General features: G+C 44.4%; 1 protein-coding gene across 3 annotated transcripts in view; it reads left to right on the top strand.

Annotated features, from left to right (window-relative positions):
• Positions 1-2307: 2307 nt before the first annotated feature.
• Positions 2308-26448, top strand: part of MRPL45 (mitochondrial ribosomal protein L45) — a 156490-nt gene continuing 132349 nt past the window's right edge. The window contains exon 1 of one of the 3 annotated variants that reach the window (XM_085642943.1): positions 2308-2445. Coding sequence is in view for 1 of the 3 variants with exons in the window: in XM_085642942.1 (XP_085499068.1) it covers positions 7401-7472 (72 nt within the window). In the remaining 2 variants the exon portion in view is untranslated. Of the gene's footprint in view, positions 2446-7330; positions 7473-15703; positions 15812-26448 lie in introns of those variants that run through there. The other 2 variants (XM_085642942.1, XM_085642944.1) reach the window with 2 other exon arrangements.

Genomic DNA, 26448 nt, shown 5'->3' with positions numbered 1-26448 from the left:
ACGGGATGAAAACTGACTTCTGTGGATTCACTAGAAATCTGAGCGACTGTAAAAGATGTATTGACCACTCCAAATGAGTCATTAGTAGACGAGGGCAACGAGCCATGATGAAAATGTCGTCCAAATAAATTATCAGAAGAACACCCCGGGCTCTCAGAGACTCCACGACAGGCTTCAGAAGTTTCGTGAAGCACCAAGGTGCTGACGAGAGGCCGAAAGGGAGAACCGTGTACTCGAACCAGACTTCCTGCCATTGGAAATGCAGAAACCAACGATGAGGACCATAAATGGGGATTGACAGATACGCATCCTTCAGATCTAGATGGACCATCCAGTCCCCTTCCTGAAGAAGATCCCAAAGAAGATGGATGCCCTCCATCTTGAAGTGTTGATAAACGACCCAGCCATTGAAGTCTTTGAGGTTGAGAACCAGTCTGGATCCACCCCACATCTTCTGAACCAGAAAGACCTTGCTGGAGAAACCTTGAGGATGACGGGTGGTCCGAACAATGGCCCCTTTGTGCAGAAGAGAATCTATTTCTGAGGAAATGACAGCTTGATCTTGAAGGAAAAAAACAAGGGGCGATGGTGGATGAGTCTGACTAGGAGAACTGAAGAACTCTATCTTGTAACCCATCACGGTGTCCAACACCCATGCATCGTTCGAGATCTGTTGCCAACTGGGAAGAAAAAATTGAATCCTGCCCCCCAAACACAACCTCCGAAGCTGCTATTAAGCTCACCTGAAGCTGAGGAATCGTGATGTCCTCCTTGATTGCCATCATAACGTCCCTTCCTGAACCTGTTGCGGGCTCTGCGAGTGGGATAGAAGTTGGAGGTGTTATTATATCCGGAGTCTTGATAACCTCCACGATGGGACTGAGAACCACGCTGGGCACCCTGATAATTTCCGCGGCCGAACGATCGTCCTCTATATCGTCCGGCCCGTCCAAAAACTGGACTGAAAGCTCGCCGAAGGGATGACTGAGCCTTATCCAGACCACTGAAAGTGGCAACAAATTTGGTCAGTTCTTTAAGAAAAGGTTGACCAAACAATAAACCCTGAGCCAACAGGCCAGATTCAGAAGACGACAAGTCCGCCAATTTTGGGTCCAACTTTAAAAGAATAGAACGTCTACGTTCAGAAGACATGGCACAGTTGGCGTTACCCAAAATACAGATGGCCCTCTGAGCCCACTCAATCAATTCATCAGGGTCGATGGCAGAAGAAGATTCCTTAGCCCGAAATCCCAATTCAAAAATGTTTGTAAGGGGGCCCAGCAAGTCTAATAACTTGCCATGGCAAGAACGCCAAGCTCTATCAATTCCCTTCTTGGGATCTTTAGCATACTTTTTCAGATAGGTCATCATGGATGGATCTACCTCTGGCGTGTCTGCCAATTTATCGGCGAGATCAGGATGCATTCAGAACGCAGAGGCGTCCTTACATCCTTGTCAAAAGGTTGGCGAATATGAGCTTGAATATACTCCGCCACCTCTGAGGACGGGAGCCAAGCAGAAGAATTAGGATGCACAATATCTTTAGGATCAAAAGTCAGAAGTTGAGGATGCATGGGTGCATCAACAAAATGCTCCTTACGAGCCTTCTTATCAGGAGGAGGAGAATCGTCATGGTCCGAAGATGTGCCAGAGGAAGTATCCCCATCATCCGCCTGGCGAGAATGAGAACCCGCCGTATCTTTGGAAGAATGAACATAAAAATGGTCATTGGAGAGAGCCTTGGCCAACTTTGCAAAATCAGATTTATGAGGTTTCGCAGCGGTCGTGGAAGAACGACCTGAAGAACCGGGCAGCCAGCCCTGTTGTAGAGCATAAGAACATAAATGACGCTTCAAAGGCTGAATAGCGCGGACCAGCGCTTTATTAACAGACTGTTGGACACCTACATCAAGTGCCTCGACCAACTCTTGCTCCATGGACCCACAGGCCGCTTCCTCGTAGTAATATTCCTCCTCATCAAAATAGTCAGCCATAATAACACTTAAAGTGTAATAATGCCGCTAGGCAGAGCCTATGCAACAATTATACAGCCAAACCCTAATGTGGTAGTTTGGGCGTCAATATGGGCATTGACTAGGCTGTGGGCAAACGAGCATTAACAGCGCTGCTCCCGCGCTCCAAATTCGAGAAAAACCGGCAAAATACGCCGTGTAAACAATCAAAATGGCCACCACGCATGCGCGGTAACGGCCGCCAAGTCAACAGAGAAAGAAGACAATGCGTTACCTAGACGCGCGTCCTCAAGCTCTGTTCTCCCGCTCCACAAGCCGACAATAAGCGCGGGCGCAAAGAGCCCAAACCAGGGAGGTGCCACACGCTCCCAAACGGAAAGAAATAAACGGCGAAATTATCGCGGAAAGAAACAAGCGCAAAGTGCTACCAGCGCCACACGGCGAAGCAATGAAATAGCAATTAACACAGCAGGTATGAATGCGACAACAGTACAATGTATGCAAATTATGCAACAAAGCAAGTAAATATGGTAAGGCACTTAACTGGCTGCGGAGCAGCAAAGACAGAGGATGTGGTATTCTCTAATGGACCTATTATAGGGGGACTCTCTATAGTTGTCAGGTGATACCCAGTGTATTCATGGGTATTGTAGTGTTTATTTTCTCTTACTGTAATCTGATTGGCTGCTGAGTTTTTCCTAGTAAAGAAAAGAGAAGCATAATCGGAGCCTCCGGTCCTGACATAGAATTAACCCTGGTCCAAGGTTAATTGCCCAGTTGTATTAGATGGCTACAGTTGCCAGCCAGGTCAATCTTGCAGTAACTTTAACATTTCTTTGCACCTTGTGTCTCGCTGTCAGCTTAATGGAAAATAGTTCAGCCAGACGCCACAAGGCTCAGAGAAAGATGGCGTGCAAATTTCTCACAAGTTGAAATAAATGTTGAGACAGTGTGCAGTGCACTAAGCCACCCACGGCCGAGTGTGTGTGTTGATTAAATTCCTTGGCAGCGTGTGATCAGTTGGCAGCGTGTGATCAGGCAGCTGCCTGCAGTCAGTGGGTGGCATTCATACAGAGTGTGTCATATTACAACAGTTAAACTAAGGTGACACTGTTTCTCGTTGCTCAAATGGGTGCAATTTGTGAATATTTGTATGTTTCCCTCATCTGCATTGCTTGATTTTGCTCGCAAGAAAGTGTCACTCATAGTTGTTGAAATGTCACTCATATTTACACTGAAATTATGGCAATGTCACACATATCAATCTGAAAACTTGGCAGCTATGACTAAAAGTAAAAATGTTGAGTTCATTTTTTAGGTCTCGACCTTGCTATCGCGTAAGCGATTGCAAAGCGAGACTATTGTAAATGGGCTTTTCAAAGTGCTCCCAAAAGCGGATTGCATGGCTAGCACGCGCACAATCACGTGCATCGTGCCACCATGCACTCCGCTTTTGGGAGCACTTCAAAGGGTCCGCTCCCCCGCCTGGAATGCGCTCCCCCGCCTACGCCAAACGCGCGCGCCAATTTTGCTTTCACTTTCGCGCCGCGAGTAGACGTGCCAAATTTGCTTTCACTTTCGCGCCGTGAAACGCAAATCATAACTAAGCAAATCATTTAATATCACCGCGCCTCAAAATGAATGGGTCTGTAATGCAACTGGTGCCCATGTAAAGCGCTGTTATACTTTCGGATCGCGTTCGCGCTATATAAAACTTCAACAGCAAAAAAACTCGGAAAAAATGAAAACCATCCGAAGCAGTGCTTCCAGTATTTTAAACGATTCCTTTCGAAACTACGAGGGGCTTTCGAGGCTCTTCCTCCGGAGGGGTGTAGACGAGTATGCACATAAGAAACATATTACCCGTTAACATGTCTAAATAGGGGTGTGGGTGGGTACGAACAGTAAGGGACAGTGCAGATGACTTCGAGCCAGGCGCGCAACGCACATTGGGATCAAAGGGCTTCAGCCCCACTCCCCTCACGTCGTGTGTGGCAACCCAGGCTGAGACGGCTTCCTGGGCACCCGAGTACTTCACAGGTCTTTAAAAGACCATTTGCTTGTGAATGAGGCTTTGCTGTTTTTCACCCCTTCTCAGAGCCCCTGCATCGCCACTCTTAACTACTGCTGGAAGAGTCAGCCCCCCACCCGAAATTTTTTCTTAGCCCCCTCGAAATTTGGCTCTAGTTGCGCCCCTGCTACAAGTGTATCTAAAGGTTGATGGTGACCAAGCGTGCACCACTGAGAGCCGCTCCTCTAGATGTGTGCACGAGGGTGCTGCTGCTCATGTCTGTGTAAACAAGTCTGGTGCCCGCCCAGCGTGGGCTCAACAACCGTCCTTTGTGGAGGGAGCCGAAGCCACCCGAGTCTGCGCACATCAGTGGTCCAAGTGTGTGTGTGTGTGGGGAGGGAGGGGTCTGATGGGCACGACGTGCCCATAATTGTAACAAGCATGGACATAGCCAATAGGTCTCGCTTTTTTGGACCTTATAAGTATTTAGTTTTACAGCACAATATCTTTTGCGCAACACCATCAGCTGTTGAATGGCTAAACCTTGTACCTTATAGGTGTTTAGCCATGCAACAGTTGATGTTGTTGCACCAACGATATTGTGCTGCATAACTAAATACTTATAAGGTCCCAAAAGCGAGACCTATTGGCAATGCCAATGCTTGTAATTCCCCTGGGCCCGTGCTTCATTAAGGCTTGAAGAAGGCTTCTGGCCCAGTGGATTGTTAACAGGCTTTGTGTGCCGGGTTATCAACTGCGAATGGGAACTTCGTGGTTCACGGAGAGGCAGCGTGATTGGTGGAGCCGCACTCCACAAGATTTGTGGTTCATGAAGAGGCAGCGTGATTGGTCGAGCCGCGCTGCACAGACCTGGAGACCAGCTTTCTCTTGGGACGCGACGACGCTCCCAGACGAATTAATCCTCTTCAGTTAGCACTGTCTCCATCATCAGGTTGCTTTGCCATGACCACGCAGCAACATTCTCTCTCACACCAGAGATATGAGCATTGCCTGGAAAGAAATAAAACAAGCATTGCCAAAGGCAATGGGTCTCGCCTCATTGACCGTGACCCATTGGTTTTACGCATGTGCAAACATTCGTCTTCTGTCACACATCTTTTAGGGAGTATTTAATCCCTTGACCACTGGGCACTGAATTTATTTTAGCAGTTAGACACGCATGAGTAACAAACATGCTTTTTAGGTCTCGCGACCTGCGTTGCACTGCGCAGCAGTGCTTGCGCAGGCAAGAGTCCTTTAGTTCTGGGTTTCAGAAATCGCTCTAGGAATCGCACACGCTCGTGCGTGTGCGATTCCTTTTTAGCTCCCCCATTGGCCTTTGCGTGCATCTTCTTCCAAAAGACTGCACGCAATTGGCCTGAGGCGCGCACATAGCTCCTCCCATTGCCTATTGGTGTCTATTACGCGCACGCGTAAAAGTAAAGCGTGGGTGCCGCGATTATACCAAAGGTAAAGAAATTGATTTTTTTTCTATTTCTTTACGTTTGCTATAATCGCAGCACCCACGCTTTACTTTCAATGTTATAAGTTAAGCGCGGGTGCCGCGATTATACTAACGCATAAGATAGATCCTTACCCAATTGTACTCCCAGTTTCTACACAGAAGTAGTGGCCACTGGAACAAGCTGTCTTCCGGGGGCCAGAAGTCTGCTGGTAATGCACAAAGAGGCTTCCCAACAGAACAGCACATCACCTCTGTTTTGTCCCTGTTGAATTTCACGGAGTTTCCCAACAGAACAGCACATCACCTTTAATGGAAGAAACCACAGCTGCTCTCTGCGATCCTGGGATGATTGCTTTATCTTATGCATTCTGTGGGTCCACCTCTTGGGCTATTGGCCTTTGCTGAATGGATTAAACTGATGGGGCAATATGGCTATCTTGGCGCATGGGCGATCACGAATAATGCAATGCTGATGGGGAAGTATGATGCTTATATTTTCAAAATGATGTGCATCAAAGCCATAGTTGTTGCTTATTTGTCTAATGCAAATAACAACCATTGACAAAGCCAACAGTCCTGGCTTGTTGTAGGTGTAATGTTACTTGTTGTATCTGGATGGAATGACGAAGCAGCAAAATATCAGTGGGTCAACGCACCATGCTAAGCACGGGTTTTCACTTCGTGGTTTTAAGCAACGCCCTTCTTCACATCGGCCGCGTCCCTTTCAGAGCCCCCCCCCAAAGCCTTTTCATTCCACTTAAAGCCCTGCCCCCGTTATAGTGACTTCCTGCTGTAGAGGGAGAACAAGTTCACTCAGGTCATCATACCTGCCAACTTGTTATGAATATTACAATTAATATTTTAACAAACATCGCATAAAAAATAACACTAAACAATTTCTTACTAATGAAAAGATTACACAACTATTACCATACCCAATACGTATCACCTTCATATTCTTAAAAGTATTGCATAACTGTTACAGTATTCAAATTACAACTAATTCCATTTTTTTTCCAGCTATTTAATATCACCTGCATAACCTGCTACATCTATTTGCATTTCTGACAATTTTTAATAGGTTGCTTAGCTTATAAGTACTTCATTTCTTAATGCACGTACAAATACAAAAAAATAATAATCTCATTTTCAGTGCCAACAACTCAAACTTTAATAATGCGAGACATATTGCATTGAAAATGCTTGTTCTCATTTTGAAACTATTTTCAGACAGAAGGCTTGTAGTAGTTTGTTTTACTGCTACAGTGACTTACAATGTATGATTGCAGCTTTAAATGTACTAATATCCCTTAAGCTGAAAAAGAGTGACGTACAAAACAAAATCCAACTTTATCGTCAAAGCATGGAATCAATCTAACATCAAGTTATATTGACTGCCAGTCCTGTGCGCACACAATCAACCCATACTATACCCTTCCACGATGTGTTTGCTGTAACCAACCAGAAGAAAGCTTGCAACAAGGGAACAAGGAAACAAGGAGCAGCCGCAACGCACGAATGGCGTCCATCTTAAAATGCATCCAAACACAGCAAGGAAACTATTGCAGGGGACGAGTGAGCAACAATAAAAGCCCAAAAGAGACTGATGTTAAGACATTGCGGCTAATTCAGTAGTAATAATTTAACGCCGATATGATTACCTTATTATCAGCAGTTGTCCTGGTTGAACGTTTTACCTATGAACGTACTATTTATTAGTAGGTGATCTGCACTTCTAATTACCTAAAATAGCTCTGCTTGAGATGAATACAGCCAGCACATTTTAGAAACAGCTGGCTACAAACTAGACGCGCTTTTACAGCAGCACATTTTAGAAACAGCGGACCACAAACTAGACGTGCTTTGGGCGAGTGGCCTCGCGCTGTTTCTCGCGTCGGATAAGCTAGTCCTTCCTCTCTTTCTATTATCGCCGCTCGCGCTGGGGAACAAGATGGCGGCCTCCATGGCTAGCAGGGCTTGCTGGTCACCCCTTGCCCTGCGACTCTCCAGAGGAATCGAGCAGGTGCGGTCTGTGCAGTCATGAACTGCTAGAAGGATGCAGAGTAAAAGAGAGCGGATAGAGGTTTCCGGGGAGAGGAGACATTATGTGAATGTGGGAAGAGAGTGTGTAGGTGTGTGGCAAAAGAGGAGACTCCGATCTGACTTTAAGATGTCCAGAGCCCCGGGCTCAGGCAGAGTAAACCCCGAGGACGGAGGCTATACAACACTGTCTGAGGATAGAGCGGGCGTCATGTGGGGTGGGCAGAGAAGGGATGAAAGAGGGTCTGTTACTTCGCCTCAATATTTGGGAAGGTGATGAACGTGTGAGGGGCGGTGGTCCTTCACAACTACCGGATATAGCTCTTACAACAGGGAAATAAGACACGGCAGTGTTCGTTGATCATAGCTGTCAAGTTTTCAGATTGCTCATGTGTGACAACTCTATTTCTTGGGTTTCTGTGTGTGATATTTAAATGCTTTTGTTTGACACGACTTTATCATAGGTACACATAAACAGTTATGTCCAGGTTATGAAACATATTTCAGTGTTTAACCCCTTTTGTGCAGTGTGATGCCCTAGAAACGGCTGCAAAGCATATATAGTGTTTAGTGTGTGTTGCAAGACATGCAGCTTATTTACATCCTGCACTGCATTGTAAGGACACAATTCATACACCCACTTTGAAGTGTGATACTTCATTCTCACATACTCTCTGCAAAAGCAAAACAGGAGGTGGCTCATCCTCTTACATTGCACTCAAGATATGGAACTAGCTACCTCAACACATCAGTGCCTCCTCCTCACTTCTTGAGTTCCGCAAGTAGCTGAAGACCTGGGGGCATATTATGAACGGCCAGCGATAATTATCGCTGGCCGCTCTTAACGTTAAAATGTTTACCGCCGGCTATCGCAGATAATTATCGCCATGCTAGCGCTCTATTAACAACGCTCAGCACAAAGACGATAATTATCCTAGCAATAGCGATGTTTTCCATGGAACATAACTGGTTTTCCTGCGATTTTACATGGAAAACGGTGATACCCTTGATGATAGGAGCCTGTGGTCTTAGCCACACAATCCACCCCTCACGTTAAGTATGCCTTAGTCAGGAATTTAACATACGTTAAATTCCTGCGTTAAGCCATACTTAAAGCGATTTTAAAAATCGCTACCCTTCATGATAATATCACGAAGTTGCCTTCGCGATATTTTCCCTGGTTGGTCTCACAGCCACGCCTACTTTGCATCTCGTTAGCGATGCAAAGTTAGGCGTGCTGGAAATGGGGGCTAAGTCAGCAAAACACGTGCTAGCGTGTCCTTGCTGATTAGGCGATAAAGTTTTTGCCGCTTTACGGCCGAAAACGGACGCTAAAGCGGCGATAAGTTTATTGCCTGGCCTTGATAATATGCCCCCTGTCTCTTTGTATAAGCACCTTCGGACTACAAACCTCCATACCTTGCCCAAGCACCTGGAAACCTGCTCAGGTGATCAATGCATTATACAAATCAACATAACATACTTTCAGCCAGTTGTATCAATTGCATAGTGGTATTTGTTTTTGCCATTTGTATGGGATGTTGGTTACAAAGCCAGAACTAGAAATGTGTTGCAGGCCAGTAGCCTCATTACACCTGTTGCTCAAATGGATCAATCAGGGTGAGGCGATGGTAGAGCGTGTGACATTTTTGAGTCTTTGGAGAATTGGAGCGATTTTAAAGTAAAACACCTGCTTTCTAATGTGGGGATGCAGAGGTTGTTGGTTTGTCAGTTGATTTTGCAGCTGTTACTGTAGACAGTTCTGTGTGGCCTGTATTGGAGACTTTTAAAACACAGACTTTTCTATATAGGCACACATAACGATCTGCACTAATCCAAACTGTTATCTTTTTTCACATACTTCAGCAGCTGGCACAATAAAACACTTTAGGTTGTCGGTTTTGTCGCTTGTGTCGTACAGATTCATTTCTTTCACAATGTTTCAAAATCAATATCTCTAGTTTGTTTGCGCTGTTAAAAAGTGTTACAAACTTCTCATCAATATAAACTCTGATTTAAAGATTTTATAGTTAAAATGTGGGTATGTGGCAAGCTTTTTTTTATAATCTGCATTTTTGGTAATGTGTTCTGTAAGCTTGCTTCCTCTGCTTGGCATATTTAGTTTAAGGTAACTCATTCTAAAGAACAGTTACTGCATCCTTCAGTATAGTAAGTTCAACTTCTTGGAATGTGTGCCAGTGCACTGCCGCACCTACGGTCTGCTGACCTGGAGGAGCAAGATAATCAACAGAATTCTCAGATCTCTTCCAAGGGTGCTCCCATGCACATACTTCTCCCTTGAATGATTCCATGGACTGGTTTCAGTCTGGTGGCTGGATCCCACTGGCAAGATGCAAAGAGTACATGTGAGCACAGCCTCTCGTTTACCCTAGAGGAAAACAGGAAACTGTGAGGGGCAAGCCGCAGTGCTTAATTTGAGCCAGTGGTTTCCGGTGCTTGGCACCAGCACTTAATTGGCAGTACCGTCACTTATGACAGTCTGCCACATGGTGGCGCTGGTTGTCTGATTTAGTGTGAGCACAACACCAGTTGTTTACTGAATCAATATAGGCTAAAAATGACAATTAGTTGCCGCCCATGCTAGTCTTATAGCTTTGGGGGCTTGGAATAGTCAGAATTGTCACACTTGTAGGAGTGTGATAATAGCTGGTTTGGTACTGTCATTGGCAGCGCTGGCGGGGGTAATGGGTGGTGTGGGCTGCAGTGGCCTCCTGATGGGGGGCCCTGGCACTTAATGTTTTACAAATGAAGCCCTGGCAAGCTGAATACAGGCATTTGGGCCAATCACAGTGACGACCTCCGATAACCTAAATAACACGCTTAAAAGAAACATTTAACTCTGGAAAGGTCTAGTTTGGAAAATCGGCCATCAGCCCTGAAGTGTCAGGAATCGTAAGTAAAACTAATGAAATCGTTATACTTGAATTAATATATTTATTTCCTAAATATAAGACCCGCCACAGGTGGAGGAAGAACGGAACACACAGGAACGCCGTCAGAGGCAGAGTCATATGAGTCAGTGGGTGACGTAGATTAAGTAACCAACCAACATTCGAAATGACGTGAGTTGGTAACAACCAATAGGATAACAGTTAAGCCCCCTGGTGCACGAGGAAGAAACTAATTACAATATACAACATCTCCCTTTTTTCAGAAAAACAAATTCAATACATAATGAAATCCCTAAATCTGTTGGGAATGCTAGTTACTCTACCAGAACTGGTGCAAGAGCCTTCTACACAATTAGAAGCACACGCTTCATTGTTCACACTACGGGTTACATTTTCTGCTGCTTCCCTTGGCTCTTGCTTCTCTAGATCAGCTGATGTACCCATAGTTAAACTGTGTTGAACTGTTTCTTTTCCAACCATCTCTTGCATAGGTAAACCTGAAGTCTCTTTTGAAATAGTTATCACTGGTAGATTCTCTTACGACTGATGGAGAATAGTCTTTTCCGTTTATATTAAAGTCAAACCAATTATCACTTTGATCCGAATCTACACCCTCATTAAAGGGACATGACATTAGTTCTTTCTGTCCATCCTTGAGCTTGATGACATCACTTTTGTTTCTCCATCCAAATTTATGGAGTCGAACAGAACCACTAGAGGCATCAATAACTTCACTAGGTTCATAATACTTGGACTCTCCCTTATGCCTGACACAAGGTTTCTTGACAATGACCCAATCACCCTTGCCAATCTCTTTTACAACAGCTCTGTGAATCTTGTCATGGTATTCTTTAGATTTAATCTGTTGCTTTACAATCTTGTCTCTCACTTGGAGGTTGGAGTCATCTAACCTTGTCACTTCCTGCATACGGTCTTGAATAATAGCAAACTTAGGTGAAACAGCAGAGTTGCCCTGTCGTCCTCTCATTAGGAAAAAAGGCGAAAAACCTGTTACACTATTAACTGTATTGTTGTACATATAAACTCTTTCACGAGTGAAGTCAACCACTGGAAATCCAGCCGAAATTGCCATCTGAATACCATCTTTAAGAAAACGATTGACTCTTTCCACTTGACCATTGGATTTAGGCGAGTAACAAGGTGTCTTTTCTTGACATATACCATTTCTCTTCAAAAATGTGACCATTAACTCCGAGGTAAGCTGTTTTCCATTGTCTGATACTAAAACCTGCGGAAAACCTTCCAAAGAAAAACATGACTCCAAGAATTCTATTACACATTTGGAGTCTATAGTTGAAACAAATTTGACATATATCCATTTGCTATAATAATCACATAAGACAATTACAAATCTAGTATTTTGCTCTAGTACACTGAAAGGACCTGCAAAATCAATAGCCAGTTTAACCCAAGATGAACAGGGAATATCGACTAATTGCATTTCTTGAACTCTAGGCTTCCAATGCTTATCTGACCTCAAACAAATGGAACATTTTTCTACAAACTCATTTACATCAGAGTCCAATCCAGGCCACCAATAGTATTGCTTCAAAATTTTTTTTGTCATGGTTGAACCTAAATGGGAGTTATGAGCTAACTCAATTAGATGTTTTCTTATTTTTGTGGGTGGAATCAATAAATCTCCCCGCAAAACAAAACCTTTCTCAATGCTCAACTCTTCAGCTACTTGTACATACGTTTTTAATGCATCATGTACATTTCTGATAGGCGGCCATTTGCTTAATATATACTCTTTTACCTTGTTTAACACTGCATCTTCATCCATGAGACTTAACCATTCTGATTCTTTACATAACTGTTCCAATTTGTTAAAACTGTGAACAAATGACACTACACATTCAGTTTCTTCTTCCACTTCGGTCTCTACATTGGTCAATGGAAGACGTGAAAGGAAGTCTGCCCTTACATTTTTCTTACCTGCAATATGATTAATAGTAAAATTGTATTCCTGAAGTTTAGATAACAACCTTACTAACCTTGCGGAAACTTTACCGTTTCCCCTACCGCAACCATCCATTAAGAAAGTCAAAGGTTTGTGATCTGTGATCAACTCAAAACGTTTACCCCATAAATACATTTTGAGTTTATCAACGGCCCAAACACAAGCAAGGGCTTCTCTCTCTATGGTACTGTAATTACGCTCTGCATCCAATAAACGTCTTGAAATGAATGCAATGGTATGCACATTACCTGCAACTTTTTGAGAATAAACAGCACCTATGCCAATAGAACTCGCATCTACAGTGATGATATTGACACCATCGGGATCATAGGGTTTCAACGTTGGGGCTTTAACAATAGCTTTCTTGATTTCTGTGAAAGCAAACTCTTGACTCTCAGACCAGATATACTTCTCTCCTTTTCGAAGCAACATTCTCAAAGGCTCAACTAAATCTGAGTAGTTTTCGACAAAACGTGAGTAATACTCACTGAGCCCTAAAAAAGATTTAAGAGTATCTTTATCCGTAGGTTTTGGAGCATCTGATATAGCTTTGACTAAATCTGGTTTAGGTTTAATACCATTTCCACTCAATACATGGCCCAAATATTCAATTTCAGTTTGAAGAAATTTACATTTGTCTTTAGCAACAGTCATGCCTCTCTCATTTAACTTGTTAAGGACTGTATCTAAAATTTCATTATGTTTTTCAATAGTATCAGCATGAATAAGAATGTCGTCCTGAAATTTTTGAACACCCAACACACCTTCCAATATACATTCCATTAACTTTTGAAAGACACTGGCTGATGAAGCTAAACCAAAAGGGAGTCTAACGAACCTATAAGCGCCCAATAGAGTAATGAAAGTAGTTAGATCCTTTGAGTCCTCCGATAATTGCACTTGGTGATATGCTGATTTGAGATCTATCAAGGAAAAATAATTGGAATCCTTTGCAGCTGCAAGAATCTCCTGGATTTTGGGTAAAGGGAAACAATCCACCAAAATATTTTTGTTTAATGATCTCAAATCAGCACATAAACGAACTTGGCCATTCTTTTTTTTAATCAGAACTATGGCAGAAACCCATTCTGCTGAATTAGTCTGTTCGATCACCCCTTCCTCAACTAATTTGTGGAGAAGTTTTTGTAAATCAGCCTTTACAGATAACGGAATTGGTCTTACCTTATGCTTTACTGGTATAGCATTTTTCTTCAACTTTATGGTATGTTCAAACCCCTTGACACAACCAATGCGGTCTTCAAAAAGGGCCTCATATTTACTCAGAATTGATTCAACTTTGTCTATAGACGGCAATGAATCAGAAAAAGAGACTGCATGAACAAAATTTTCATCCAACACAATAGGATCATCGGCACCTGGTTTGAGAAGAATTCCCAGTCGCGCCAGATCCTTCCATCCTACTATGTCTCTACCCCGCTCCGCAACATATACCTTAGTAGAAATGATTCTTCCTTTGATATTCAGGTTATCTTGGAAATATCCCAACATATTTATATCAAAATCCCCAAAAGCTTTGGGATTGACATCAGAGGCTAACAAATCAGTATTAGGCCAAAATTTTCCATACTTAATGTCAGAAATTATGGTAATTGGCGAACCTGAATCCGCCATGATATTAATTTCCACATTGCCTATGTGTGCAACACCAAGAGGACCTTTTATGGCATCACCAGGATCATCAACTGTCAAAACAATATTAGAGCACATATCTTCATCAAAATCATCAACAGAACTAACTTTAACCTTTTGAAACTTCTGAGCCCTAAAATTGTTGCACACACCAGCAAAATGTCCTACCTTAAAACACTTGGTGCATTTTCTTACCTGCGCAGGACACTCTTGAAAATCCGCCTTATGATTCTTTGAACCACATCTAAAACAAACAAAAGCATTTAAATTTGGACTTTTGCTAGTTCTCCCTTTTTTGTCGTAGCTAGGTACATATTTTTTACGCTCTTGAACATAATATACATTTTTTACATTCTTATCGGAAGAAAGTTCTTTTGTACTTTCCAGCGAACGCTCTATACCCTTAGCAATGTCAATTGTTTCCTGTAACGAAGGATTTCTACAAGCTAACAACCTTTCCTGAATTTTTTTTTCATAACAATAAAAAACAAATTGGTCTCTAATATGTTCATCAACCATGTCGTTAAATTCACATTTTGTTGCCAAAACTCGTAAACAAGCAATGTACTCTTCAATAGTCTCATTTTCTAATTGTTTCCGTGTTGCAAAACGATGTCTGCCAACCATAATATTGGGTTCTTCTCCAAATTGTTTCTCTAAACGTTTTATCGCTTCTTGGTATTCATTCATAGGAATAAACTGACCAGGAGGTACTTCAAATTCCGGCAGGCTATCAAAAATTTCTTGGCCTGCTGCACCCAACAACCCAAATAAAATGGCTTTTTTTCTCTCTGGTTCATACTTCTTTCCATCTATCGCAATTAAATAATTCTCAAATGCCCTCAACCAGTTTTTCCATTTCATAACTGGTTTACCTGGATCAGATAAGAAAGGTGCTGGTGCACTGATATTTGAATTTTCTGACATATTAGTTTTCGAATAAGTTTCCTCTTTTTTAAATTCACTAGTAATTTTGGAAAAATTTCTATAAAGTATTCAAATAAAAATATGAATTGCCAAAATTTAGTGGAAATCAATGAAAAACCTACTTGTGTAAAGCTATCCCGCAAATTCTCCTCGTTTTTCCCTATATTTTATAATAAAAACCGAAGAAAATAATTGCAGAACAGATCTCCTTACATTAAAATGCCAGCAAATGCCTTTCTTTTGGAAAAAAGCTCTTAAAATGGAGTCACGTAACGTGAAAACGTATGTGTGGGCGTAGACACTACGTCACAATAACTGTCAATTACCTCAGGACGTTGAAAGGAGACCGTTACAGCTGTGCGCAAGAATGCGTGATAACGTGTGGAAATACGTCACCTACGATGACAGTTACAGCTGAACGTTGAAGGAAAACCGTTGCAGCTGAGCAGAATGGCCGTTACTTTAATAGTGATCGATGAAAACAGCTCAGCCTACAGTGCGACAGGAAAATATGCACATACACGGCGATTAGTAAATAATTAAACTTCCATGCCGTGACGATATCGTAGGAACTTGCCTTAAGAATCAGTTTGAAGCGGACATCACTCGACAAATACTTCTAAGCATCTGTTGGCTCCGTCAAAAAAAAACTACGGCATAAAACCAAGAAATACAAATCCAATTACTAAAGGATCACGTAGAATAAAGCAGTAAACAGCAATAACTTGCCTTTCAGAATACTGCAGAAGTCCTCGAACACAGTGGACGCTCAGAAGCACTTCAGCATGACGGGTCTTCACACGATACTCGGATCCCGTACCTCGTCGCCAATTTGAAGTGTCAGGAATCGTAAGTAAAACTAATGAAATCGTTATACTTGAATTAATATATTTATTTCCTAAATATAAGACCCGCCACAGGTGGAGGAAGAACGGAACACACAGGAACGCCGTCAGAGGCAGAGTCATATGAGTCAGTGGGTGACGTAGATTAAGTAACCAACCAACATTCGAAATGACGTGAGTTGGTAACAACCAATAGGATAACAGTTAAGCCCCCTGGTGCACGAGGAAGAAACTAATTACAATATACAACAAGCCCAATACACTGCAAGACTAAGCACACTGTTGGCTCTATTGAATGAAAATCTCATTCCCTTGCGCTAATTATTATTACAATTTTTTTTTTTTAAAGTAGACTTTATTGAGTTTTAAACAGACATTCAATAAGGCATCTCAATTTTGTACATTCAGGGGTACTCGTCCATGAACTTCAGTTACATATCAAGTTGGTCTGGAGTGCCGTGCCAGTGGACTAGGGCCTCTACCCCCGCTACCCACTTAATAAAGATATTACAGTTGACATCACATTTAGTCCATCAAGGTCCCTGCTATTAGTTCAAGTGTCACTGTTCAACATTGTAAACCACCCCCAACTGTACCCCCCTCCCTACCCATTCCCCAGGCGTGTCACAGGCAACCAGTCACTTATCGGTCTGATCCGGGGATGTCCTGCTCTTTGCTCAGCTAGCTGCCATTATGGGTTCTATTCCACAAACCTAACAGTGGAGGAGCAACTACCACTGCATATCTGCTCTGGGGTTTAGCCTGCAATAGGATCTAAAGTGTAGGGTTCAACCTTCACCGTCCGGGGCCCCTCCTGCTGATTCCTCGTCACTCCCATCTTCCGTTTTTTTTTTTAGCAATTCTACTAACGCTGCCCATGCCCTAGCTGTTTCCAATGACTTTTGGCTCCCTGTTTTTTGGCTATTTGCAACCGGACTGCTGCCCCCTTGCATTCTGTCCATGTAACAAATTCTTTTTTCCATCTGTGCATGTTAGGGCCACCCCTCGATTTCCAATGGCTGTTGGTGTCCCTTTTAGCTAAGACCAGTCCCAAATCGAGGAACTTACACGTCACCTTATTTTTTGCTGTGTGGGGGAAACAGTGTAGCAGGCAATTCCCAGGCGTTACTGCTATCTGCCTTTCGGTCAAATCTGCCAATATTGTGGTTACCTCCGCACAAAAATCCCCCATGTTCGGGCAGCTCGAACATGTGCAGGAATTCTGCTCCTTCCATGTTGCAGCGTGGGCAAGCGGCTGTTTGCGTGTCAAAATATTTGTTAATCTTGCCCGGAGTGAGGAAAGCTCTGTGCAATACATAGAAATTTACCAATTGGAACCTGGCATTTCTAATGCTCTTCCATGCCCTTTCCACCAACTCCCCCCATACTTTCTCAGCTATAGGTTTGCCTAGATGAGCTTCCCATTTTTGTTGCAATTCACTCGGGGGGGGGGGGGGGTAGGGGGAGGAGTATCTCGTGTGTAAGATGCCTGTAGAGGCATGTGACCGCTTTAAAGGTTCCAGCCGCTGTTACCACATATTGGCATCCTGCCGATGTCTGCGGTTCTGTGAGTCCCTCCCTCCAGTGTTTCCGTATCGCTGCCGTGAGAGCCGTGTGCAACTAGAAATCCCTCCAGGTATGTCATATCTCTCCCGAAGGTCATTGAATGGGATCAGGGTACACTATTCATATAGGTCCCCCATTGCAGATATTCAGAGCTCTCCACAGGCCTCCAGTCTGTGCCAGTTTCCCCCATGAGACAGCGCCTCACACATAACCAATGGGATCTTTGGGGTATAGGGGCATTTAATCTTAGATCGCCGTAAGCTCCTATTCCAGCACTTGCGTGCTGTTTTCAGTTCAGTGGGGATGTTACGGTCCTGAATAGGGAGCCTGAGTATAAAAAGGCTTGGTGCCGCATCTCCCTGGTCCTCTGTCCCTCTTAGTCTACCTGCCACCCACTTTGTGAGCTACTGCAACTGCGCCGCGAGGTAATAGCACTTGGTCTCATAATGGTGGTGAGTGCTACTGTCCGTCTGCTGGTTCCCCAAATGAACGCCAACACCCATTTTAATTTTTAATTGGGTAAACAGTTGCGCCGGTATCCAAATTGGCAGTGCTCCGAAGTAATATAAAAGTCTTGTTAATGTTATCATCTTCAGGAGGGCGATCCGACCAGCCACTGATAGTGGAAAGGTCCCCCAGAAGTCAATACTACTTTTGGTTCCCCTCAAGACTCTCCCTACATTACCTTCCAATAGATCCCCTTGAGAGTGGTATATCTGGGTGCCCAGGTATGTCAAGCAACCATCCTCCCACTCTCGGTCCCTTGCACTAATGTGGGAGAGTGCAAAAAAGTATTTTAACCTGTGATGCGTGGCTCTTGACATGGCTGGTTGATCTACTGACTCTTCTAAGCACCTTGATCTGGTTTCTGTTTCAGTAATTAATGCTTTACTAGGTGCATTTAAACATTTGACTAGTGATGTCTTTCTAGTTATCCTCTCTGCGATGAACATCTAACCGCGCATGTAAAAGAAAATAAATAAAGCCTTTTAGTGATGCTCACCCATCCACGTAAAAAAACTACATACATCTTTGTATAGGTCAATTTTATTTTCACAATACACAACACCATCAAACAACTGTACATAGCTGATTAATGGTAATCCAAGAACTGTACGACAAAGATGCCTGTATCAAGAAAGCGCCAAGGTGCCCCTGCTAATTGTAGATGACGCCACTATACAAATGTTGATGACCTAAAACGAAATCCTCCCTGTGAGTAAACATATGTTCTGTGAGTGGCTGGTTTTGGGATATGTCTTGTCGTGTGGAACCGAATAAGCGAGTCTTTATTAATACAATGTGTTGTTCACTTTCTCAAAGACAGAAGAAAAATTTCAGTACCCACTCATAGTTTCAATTTTGATATAAGAGGTGCTGAATCTATTCAAGCCTATAAACAAAGGTTAAACTTTTAAACAGTCAGTATTATTATTGACTTGTTTGTAAAATAAAACTGTGTATATTTTGTTCTAGTCATGTCGCATGTCTGGGAATTAAAATATCTTTCTGTTTGAGTTCTTTCATTAAGAGTTTTCCCAGATGAACTGTCTTCCAAATTTTCTACGTAGCTAGCAAATTTTAGTTAAGTTTACAACAATCCATACTCATTGACGATCTTGTGATAACACAGTCTGTTATGTATTCACCTGTTAGAGCTCAGTTCCCTAAAGGGAATTGACTAAAATGTCACACTGTGTGCTCTCTTCCCGATTGATTGAGGGTGGGAGAGAGTCTACATTTGGGAGTGTCCAACTCGTGTGGCGCTTGGTTTCTTAATGTTACGATTCTGCCAGAAAAGATAAGTTTTTCTGATAAATATTCAGGTTTGTAAATGTGGAGCACCCTATAAGTGAGTCTTGAAAACTTGTAAACCAAGCAACGGTACATGGAAAGCCAACCTTCTATTGAAAAAGAAGGGTGTGATGCGATGAAATCATTCTGTATTAAAGACCAGACTGCCTGCCAAATACAGTATTGCTTTGAGTAGAGTTAGGTGGAATATGGACCGACCAGTTAGTAGCAGATTTCTGACTAGAGCTTGGACAGCCAGCTCTGGGAAGAAAGAATTGAGGCCACAGGGAGATTTTATCTGGAATCTGGCAGTCTTGGCCATTTTTTTGATGTGGAGATCAAAGTGTTGTAGACTTGTCGAGTTTGAAGACAAGATTTTAATGTAGTGATTGGTTTTAGTATGAGGCCCATGTCCTTCAGTTTATTTGACCACTCAATAAGAAACTCCTGTGATTTATTTTGTGAGAGAAGGAGAAATGTAGCCTTTTAAGGGTTCCACTTTAGTTTCCTGTTTGTAATCAGTTCCTTAAGGGAGGCGTTAAGGGCCCTGATGCGGTTGCAGCAATTAATGTAAACATATATCATTTTACAATGCAGGCCACACTGTGCACAGTGATACGCTTTTAGAGCACCTCATTATAGGGGTTTCACTCCTGCTGTTTCTTGGGGCAAGCCCATCTGCGGCCGAACGGGGCACAGGGTCAGAACCCCTGCCCGTTTCGGACAAGCACTGAGATATAGTTCCCTCCAGCGACTTGCGCTTTGCCCCACCATTAGGGAGTCGTGTAAGCACAGTATAACGGCAGGGAGTACGAGTTTTAGGTGTAGTCATTGTCCTTTTATGGTGGACTCTCATTTGAAATCCAGGGAGATGGGTCAAAAGCTCAGCCTTTCTTTGATAAACTGCAGATCCCTGAGGAAACATAAATTGGAAAACTTTGACCATCTGTTGGACGGTCAGCCAGATGTGTTATTCCTCACGGAAACATGGCTAAACGAGGATTCTACTCCCGAAATTCTCGAGGCCCTCCCAAGTGGTTATGGAATTACTAGAGCGGATCGACCTATTGGTAGGGGAGGAGGTATTGCGATTATTCACAGACTATCTATTCAGTGCACCCTTGAGTCTGTGAACATCGTGGATAGTGAAGCAGGCTTCTTCTCTATCACGGCATCCACAAATTATATTATGAAAGGGTTTCTAATCTACAGGCCCCCAGGGCCGTCTACGCGTTTCGCATCTAGTATTATTGAGCAATTAATTCAACCGGCACTACGTTACGAAAAAACTGTTGCTGTTGGGAGATTTGAGTCTTCATTTTGATGATCTGTCTAACACCTGTGCTGAAGAGATTTGTCAGGAACTGGCGGATTTACAACTGACACTTAAATCGGAGCTCCCCACTCATCAACTGGGCCACTTACTAGACCTGATTTTTGCCAACTGGGGTGCCTTAGAAATGGAGCCTCCTCTTCCAGTTCTATGGTCTGACCGTTTTCTGATCTCCTTTAGGGCCTGGATGCCTCCACCACACTTACCAGAGAAACCTGACACCAAGAAAAAGCATAGGAAGTGGGCGAGATTTTCACAAGCGAATTTTATTATGGCCCTATTACAGGGTGGGCGACCTGGCGGTACAGACATTGACTCTGCCTGTGATGCACTGGATAATCGTATCGTGGAGGCATTAAATAGTAATGCTCCATGGTCTTTGAAATCGTCGGGTAGACAATTAAAATCTGCTCCCTGTTTCAGTGGCGAACTTAGAATAGCCAAATCAGCCTGCAAACGCCTTGAAAGAATGTGGAGAAGAAACTTTTCAGCTCTTATTAAGAGTGAATATAAAGCCAGTCTTAAAAACGACCATTCTCTCATTAGGAAGGCTCGGGCTGCATATTATACAGAGAAGATTGGGTCAGCGGAGAACTCAGCTAAGGAACTTTTTACTGTCTTTAAAGAGATATCTTCCCTAGCAAGAACCATAGCGCCTAACATCGGCTCAGTGGATTCTTGCAATTTGGTGGCCGACTTCTTTGCGGAGAAGGTGGGGAAGATTTATTCTACCTTCCCGGCCTCAGCACGAAATGGGTGCTTGGATGATGACGTGACGTCTAAATTAGTGGAGGCAGAACGTCTCGGTGAATTCACCGTCCCTTCACGTGACACCCTCAATAAGGTAGCCCTAAGTATCGTCAGGCTCGCCCACAGATCCTGCTACTCCCAAGGTGCTAAGAGGGAGCATTGAGACTCTCGAGCCCTATATTAGACACCTCCTGGAGCTCTTTCGTTTCAGGAACGGTCCCAAAAAAATTGAGAGGCGATCATTCTTCCGCTTGAAAAGAAACCGAATGGTAGCATGAGTCAACTGGAGAATTTACGTCCTATTTCACTGCTACTGTACTTTGCTAAAATTGCAGAGAAGATGGTTAATATCCAACTGACGGCCCACATCAGTAAACACAGTTTACTTCATCCCACTCAATCTGGCTTTCGGGCATCTTTTTCCACCGAATCGGCTCTGCTCCTCTCTACGGAGACCATCCGGAAATATGTAGATGAGGGACAGACGGCGGCCTTAATTCTATTAGATCTAATTGCCGCATTCGACACTGTGGCCCATCATACCCTACTCCAGCGTCTCAGGACTGAAGGTTTGTCTGGCTGTGCGTTGAAATGGTTGGAGTCTTTTCTGCATGATCGTAGTTTTCAAGTGTCGCAGGGACTTTACCATTCTAAAAGTATTCAGCTGAAACAAGGGGTCCCACAAGGCTCCATTCTCAGTCCTACCCTGTTTAATCTCTACGTCACTCCTTTGACAGAGATTACTGAAAAAATTGGGGTTAGTGTTGTGTCCTATGCTGAAGACACTCAACTGGTGGTGTCCCTAACACAAGCACATGAGAAGGAAGCCATCAATTGTTCGACGAGCCTACATCCTGGATGGCTAACAACTGCCTTAAACTGAATCGTAACAAAACTGAGGTGCTGGTGATAGGCAAAGCGCCATCGGTTTGGTTGTCGGCATGGGGGCCTCAGACACTGGGACCCACCCCCTCTCCTTGTGAGCAGGTCAGGAACTTAGGGATGTGGCTGGACACCAAGCTCTCTTTTGAGAACCACACTAGACGAGTGGCAGGAACATGTTTTGGAGTTTTGCGTGGACTCCGGAAGACTTTAGATGTGCTGCCAATTACAGTTAGGAAAACAATGGTTCATGCTCTGATGACATCATGCCTGGATTATGGAAACGCACTTTATCTGGTAGCTCATACAATATGTATACAGCGACTCCAACGTATCCAGAACGCAGCAGCGCGTCTCGTTCTGTTACCCAAGAGAGCTCCTTCTAATAAGACCTTAGCTTCCCTTCACTGGCCTCCGGTAAGGGAGCAAATTCTGTTTAAGGCTCTTTGTGTCAGCCATCGTATCCTACAAAGAAAGGGGCACACCTACTTGCATGATCTACTAAACCCCTATTCCCCGACCCGTCAACTAAGATCCAGCGGGACGGGGCAGGTCAGCATTCCATCTATCAAGAGAGCAAGGATGGGTGGTCGCTCCTTTCGGCTTTTTAGCAGCAAAGCAATGGAATAAACTCCCCCCTGGGGCTCCGGTTGGAGGTTTCGGAGACTATCTTCCGAAAGGAGCTAAAAACTTGGCTTTTTCCCTATGTTAGCTCTCCTGTTTAAGCAGTTTCTGCTTTCTCTGCCCTGTCCGGAATATGTGCCTCTTTGTACCGCAGCGCGGGGACACACTAGTTAGTGTAACCATGCGCTTTATAAATTTGTTTATTATTATTTTACCACTCAATCTCTGCTAATGTGAGGAGTTCTACAGGGCTTACCACTATCACTTCTTGGACTTTATTTTCTATAAACACAAATGTCTTCAGCCCCTGTAAACGCGAGAGCCCATAAAGATTGTTTCCAAAAAGGTGTACAAGAAAGCGGAGCAGAAGCAGCTGGAAGTAAAAGTAGCTGTATCTGCTTTATATGGGAATAGAAGCTGCATTGTGCGTTTCATCATAGTGTATGCTGCTCAAAACGAAGAACATGATAATTATAGTCAAGTCAAGTCAGAGAATTTATATAGCGCACTACATACCCAGAGGGTCTCAGGCGCTAAGGGGGGGGAGGAGGATTACTTGTCAAATATCCACGTTTTAAGTTGCTTTCTGAAAGCTAGGTGGTTCTGGGTAAGGCGAAGGTGGGTGGGGAGTGAGTTCCATGTTTTAGCAGCCAGGTAAGAGAAGGATCTACCTCCCATTGTGGTCTTGTTGATGCGAGGTACAGTGGCGAGGGCTTGGCTGGAGGAGCGTAGCTGGCGGGAGGGGGTGTAGAAGGACAGTCTTGAGTTGAGGCATTCTGGTCCGATGTCGTAGAGTGATTTGTGTGCGTGGGTTAGCAGTCGGAAAGTGATTCTCTTATTGACGGGTAGCCAGTGGAGGTCTTTCAGGTGACCAGAGATGTGTTCGTTGCGTGGGATGTCTAATATGATTCTGGCTGAGGCGTTTTGGATTCGTTGGAGTTTCTTTTGGAGTTTAGCGGTAGTGCCTGCGTAGAGGGTGTTTCCGTAGTCCAGTTGGCTCGTGACCAGAGCATGGGTGACTGTTTTCCTGGTTTCGGTGGGGATCCAGCGAAAAGTTTTTTTGAGCATGCGAAGAATGTTGAAGCAGGATGAGGATACGGCGCTGACTTGTCTGTTCATTGAAAGTGAAGAATCCAGGATAACGCCTAGATTCCGTGCGTGGTCTGTCGGGATGGGTGCTTTTCCAAGGGCTTCCGGCCACCAAGAGTCGTCCCATGCAGAGGGGGATGTACCTAGGATGAGGACTTCTGTTTTATCTGAGTTCAGTTTCAGACGGCTGAGTTTCATCCATTCAGCAACTTCTTTCATTCCTTCGTGTAGGTTAGATTTGGCGGTGCTGGGGTCCTTGGTAAGGGAAAGGATCAGTTGAGTGTCATCCGCGTAAGAGATGATGTTGAGGTTGTGTTGGCGGGCGATGGTCGCGAGGGGGCTCATGTATACGTTGAAGAGGGTGGGGCTGAGAGAGGAACCTTGTGGTACGCCACAGATGACTTCGGTGGCCTCGGACTTGAATGGTGGGAGGCGGACTCTCTGGGTTCTTCCGGTGAGGAACGAGGTGATCCATCCAAGTGCTTTTCCATGTATTCCGATGTTGCTGAGGCGTTGTAAAAGGGTGCTGTGGCAGACTGTGTCGAATGCTGCAGAGAGGTCGAGGAGGATGAGGGCGACTGTGTCTCCATTGTCCAGTAGAGTTCGAATGTCGTCTGTTGCTGCGATGAGGGCGGTCTCAGTGCTGTGTTTTGCTCGGAAGCCTGATTGTGAGGAGTCGAGGGATTTGTTGGTTTCGAGGAAAGCGGCGAGCTGGATGTTGACAGCTTTCTCGATGACTTTGGCCGGGAATGGAAGGAGCGAGATGGGGCGGTAATTTTTGAGTTCGGTGGGGTCCGCTGTTGGTTTTTTCAGAAGGGCGATGAGTTCAGCGTGTTTCCAGTTTTCCGGAAAGGTGGCGGAGTTGAAGGAGCAGTTGATGACGTCTCGGAGGTGCGGTGCTATGACGGAGTCTGCTTTGTTGAAGATGTGGTGAGGACATGGGTCTGTGGGGGATCCTGAGTGGATGGAGTTCATCAAGCGGATGGTGTCCTCAGTGGAGATTGGGTTCCAGTCGTTAAGGGTGTTCACGGGGGTGGAGTGTTCAGCATGTGGTTGGGTGGGTTGGGCTCCGGGTTGGTTGTCGAAGCTGTTGTGGATGTCTGCAATCTTGTTGTGGAAGAATGAGGCTAGGGAGTCGCAGAGGGCTTGAGAGGGGGTGATGTCGTTGGAGTTGGCCGAGGGATTGGAAAACTCCTTGACGATGTTGAAAAGTTCCTTGCTGTTGTGGGCGTTGTTGTCAAGTCGATCCTTGAATGCTGTTTTCTTGGCCTTTCGGATTAGTTGGTGGTGAGTGCGGGTGGCGTTTTTGAAGGCGTCCTTGGTGCTGGTGGTTGGGTCTTTTTTCCACGCTTTTTCAAGGGTGCGGCAGAGTTTCTTGGACTTCTTAAGGTCATCGTTGAACCATGAGGCCTTCTTGTTGCCAGGTTTGCTGTGACGTTTTTTCAGTGGTGCTAAGGTGTCGGCGGTGTTGGCTAACCATTGGGTGAAGTTGGCGACGGCTAGGTTTGGGTCCCAGGAGTGGGTTGGGGTGTTTAGAAGGAGCGAAGAGGAGATCTGGTCGGTGGTGATTTTGTTCCAGTTTCTTTGCAGAGTTGGTTGGAGGTGGTTGGTGGGTTTGGGCTTGTTGTAGGTGAAGTGAACGCAGCTGTGGTCAGTCCAGAGGAGATCCGCAGTGTGGCTGAAGGAGACATGATTGCTGGAGGTGAAGATGGGGTCGAATGTGTGACCTGCGATGTGGGTGGGGGAAGTGACCAGTTGTTTAAGTCCGAGGTTGGCGAGGTTGTCCAGGAGGGTGGTGGTGTTGCGGTCGTTGTTCTTTTCAAGGTGAAAGTTGAGGTCTCCCAGAAGGATGTATTCTTTGGAAGGGAGCGCGTGTGGAGTGATGAAGTCCGTGATGTCTTCACTGAATTTCGCGCGGGGTCCTGGTGGTCTGTAGAGGAGGGTGCCTCTGAGTGTGGTTTTGGGGTCGATGTGGATTTGGAAGTGAAGGTGTTCGGAATTGGCGAGGTTGGCGTCAGAGCTGGTTGAGATGCGGATTGATTTCTTATGGACGATAGGTTAATTACACTGCAAATAATATCCAACATTACTGTTGTATTCACGTTTCAACTGCTTTTGAAGAATGGAAAGCTGAGCTGGTCACGTTAGGAGTCAAATGTGATCTTCAGACTAGACACATCTCTTAGCTGTAGGTAATCCACTCTACTGAGTTATCCTACCATCTAGCCCATGTTTTTAATAATATTCATGCACAGCAATCTTGTGCTGCATACCGACCATTTCTAAACCAAGGAAGCATGTGTATTTAAGAGTTTTCTACACTGGCACTTGCTTTTTTAAGGAGAGACTGAATGAATCCATGTAAGATTATCCCTGAGCACTCCACAGAGATTGTTTCCAAGGTTAGAAGAGAAGTTTACTGTAGCCTTATAGCCCGCCGTAGCGGGCTATACCGGCTATTAAAGGCCCGCTGCAGCGTTAAAGGCCCAAGCCGAAGGCGAGGGACTTTAACAAAAGCAGCGGGACTTTAATAGCGGTATAGCCCTGCTACGAAGGGCTATAAGGCTATTAGAACATTCTGCCACTAGAGGGCAGAATGTTCT

This window comes from Triturus cristatus, chromosome 2_2 (genome assembly GCF_964204655.1).
Source record: "Triturus cristatus chromosome 2_2, aTriCri1.1, whole genome shotgun sequence".
Classification (NCBI taxonomy): Eukaryota; Metazoa; Chordata; class Amphibia; order Caudata; family Salamandridae; genus Triturus; species Triturus cristatus.
The sequence above is the reverse complement of the archived record's forward strand: the minus strand, read 5'-3'. Positions and strand labels throughout refer to the sequence as shown.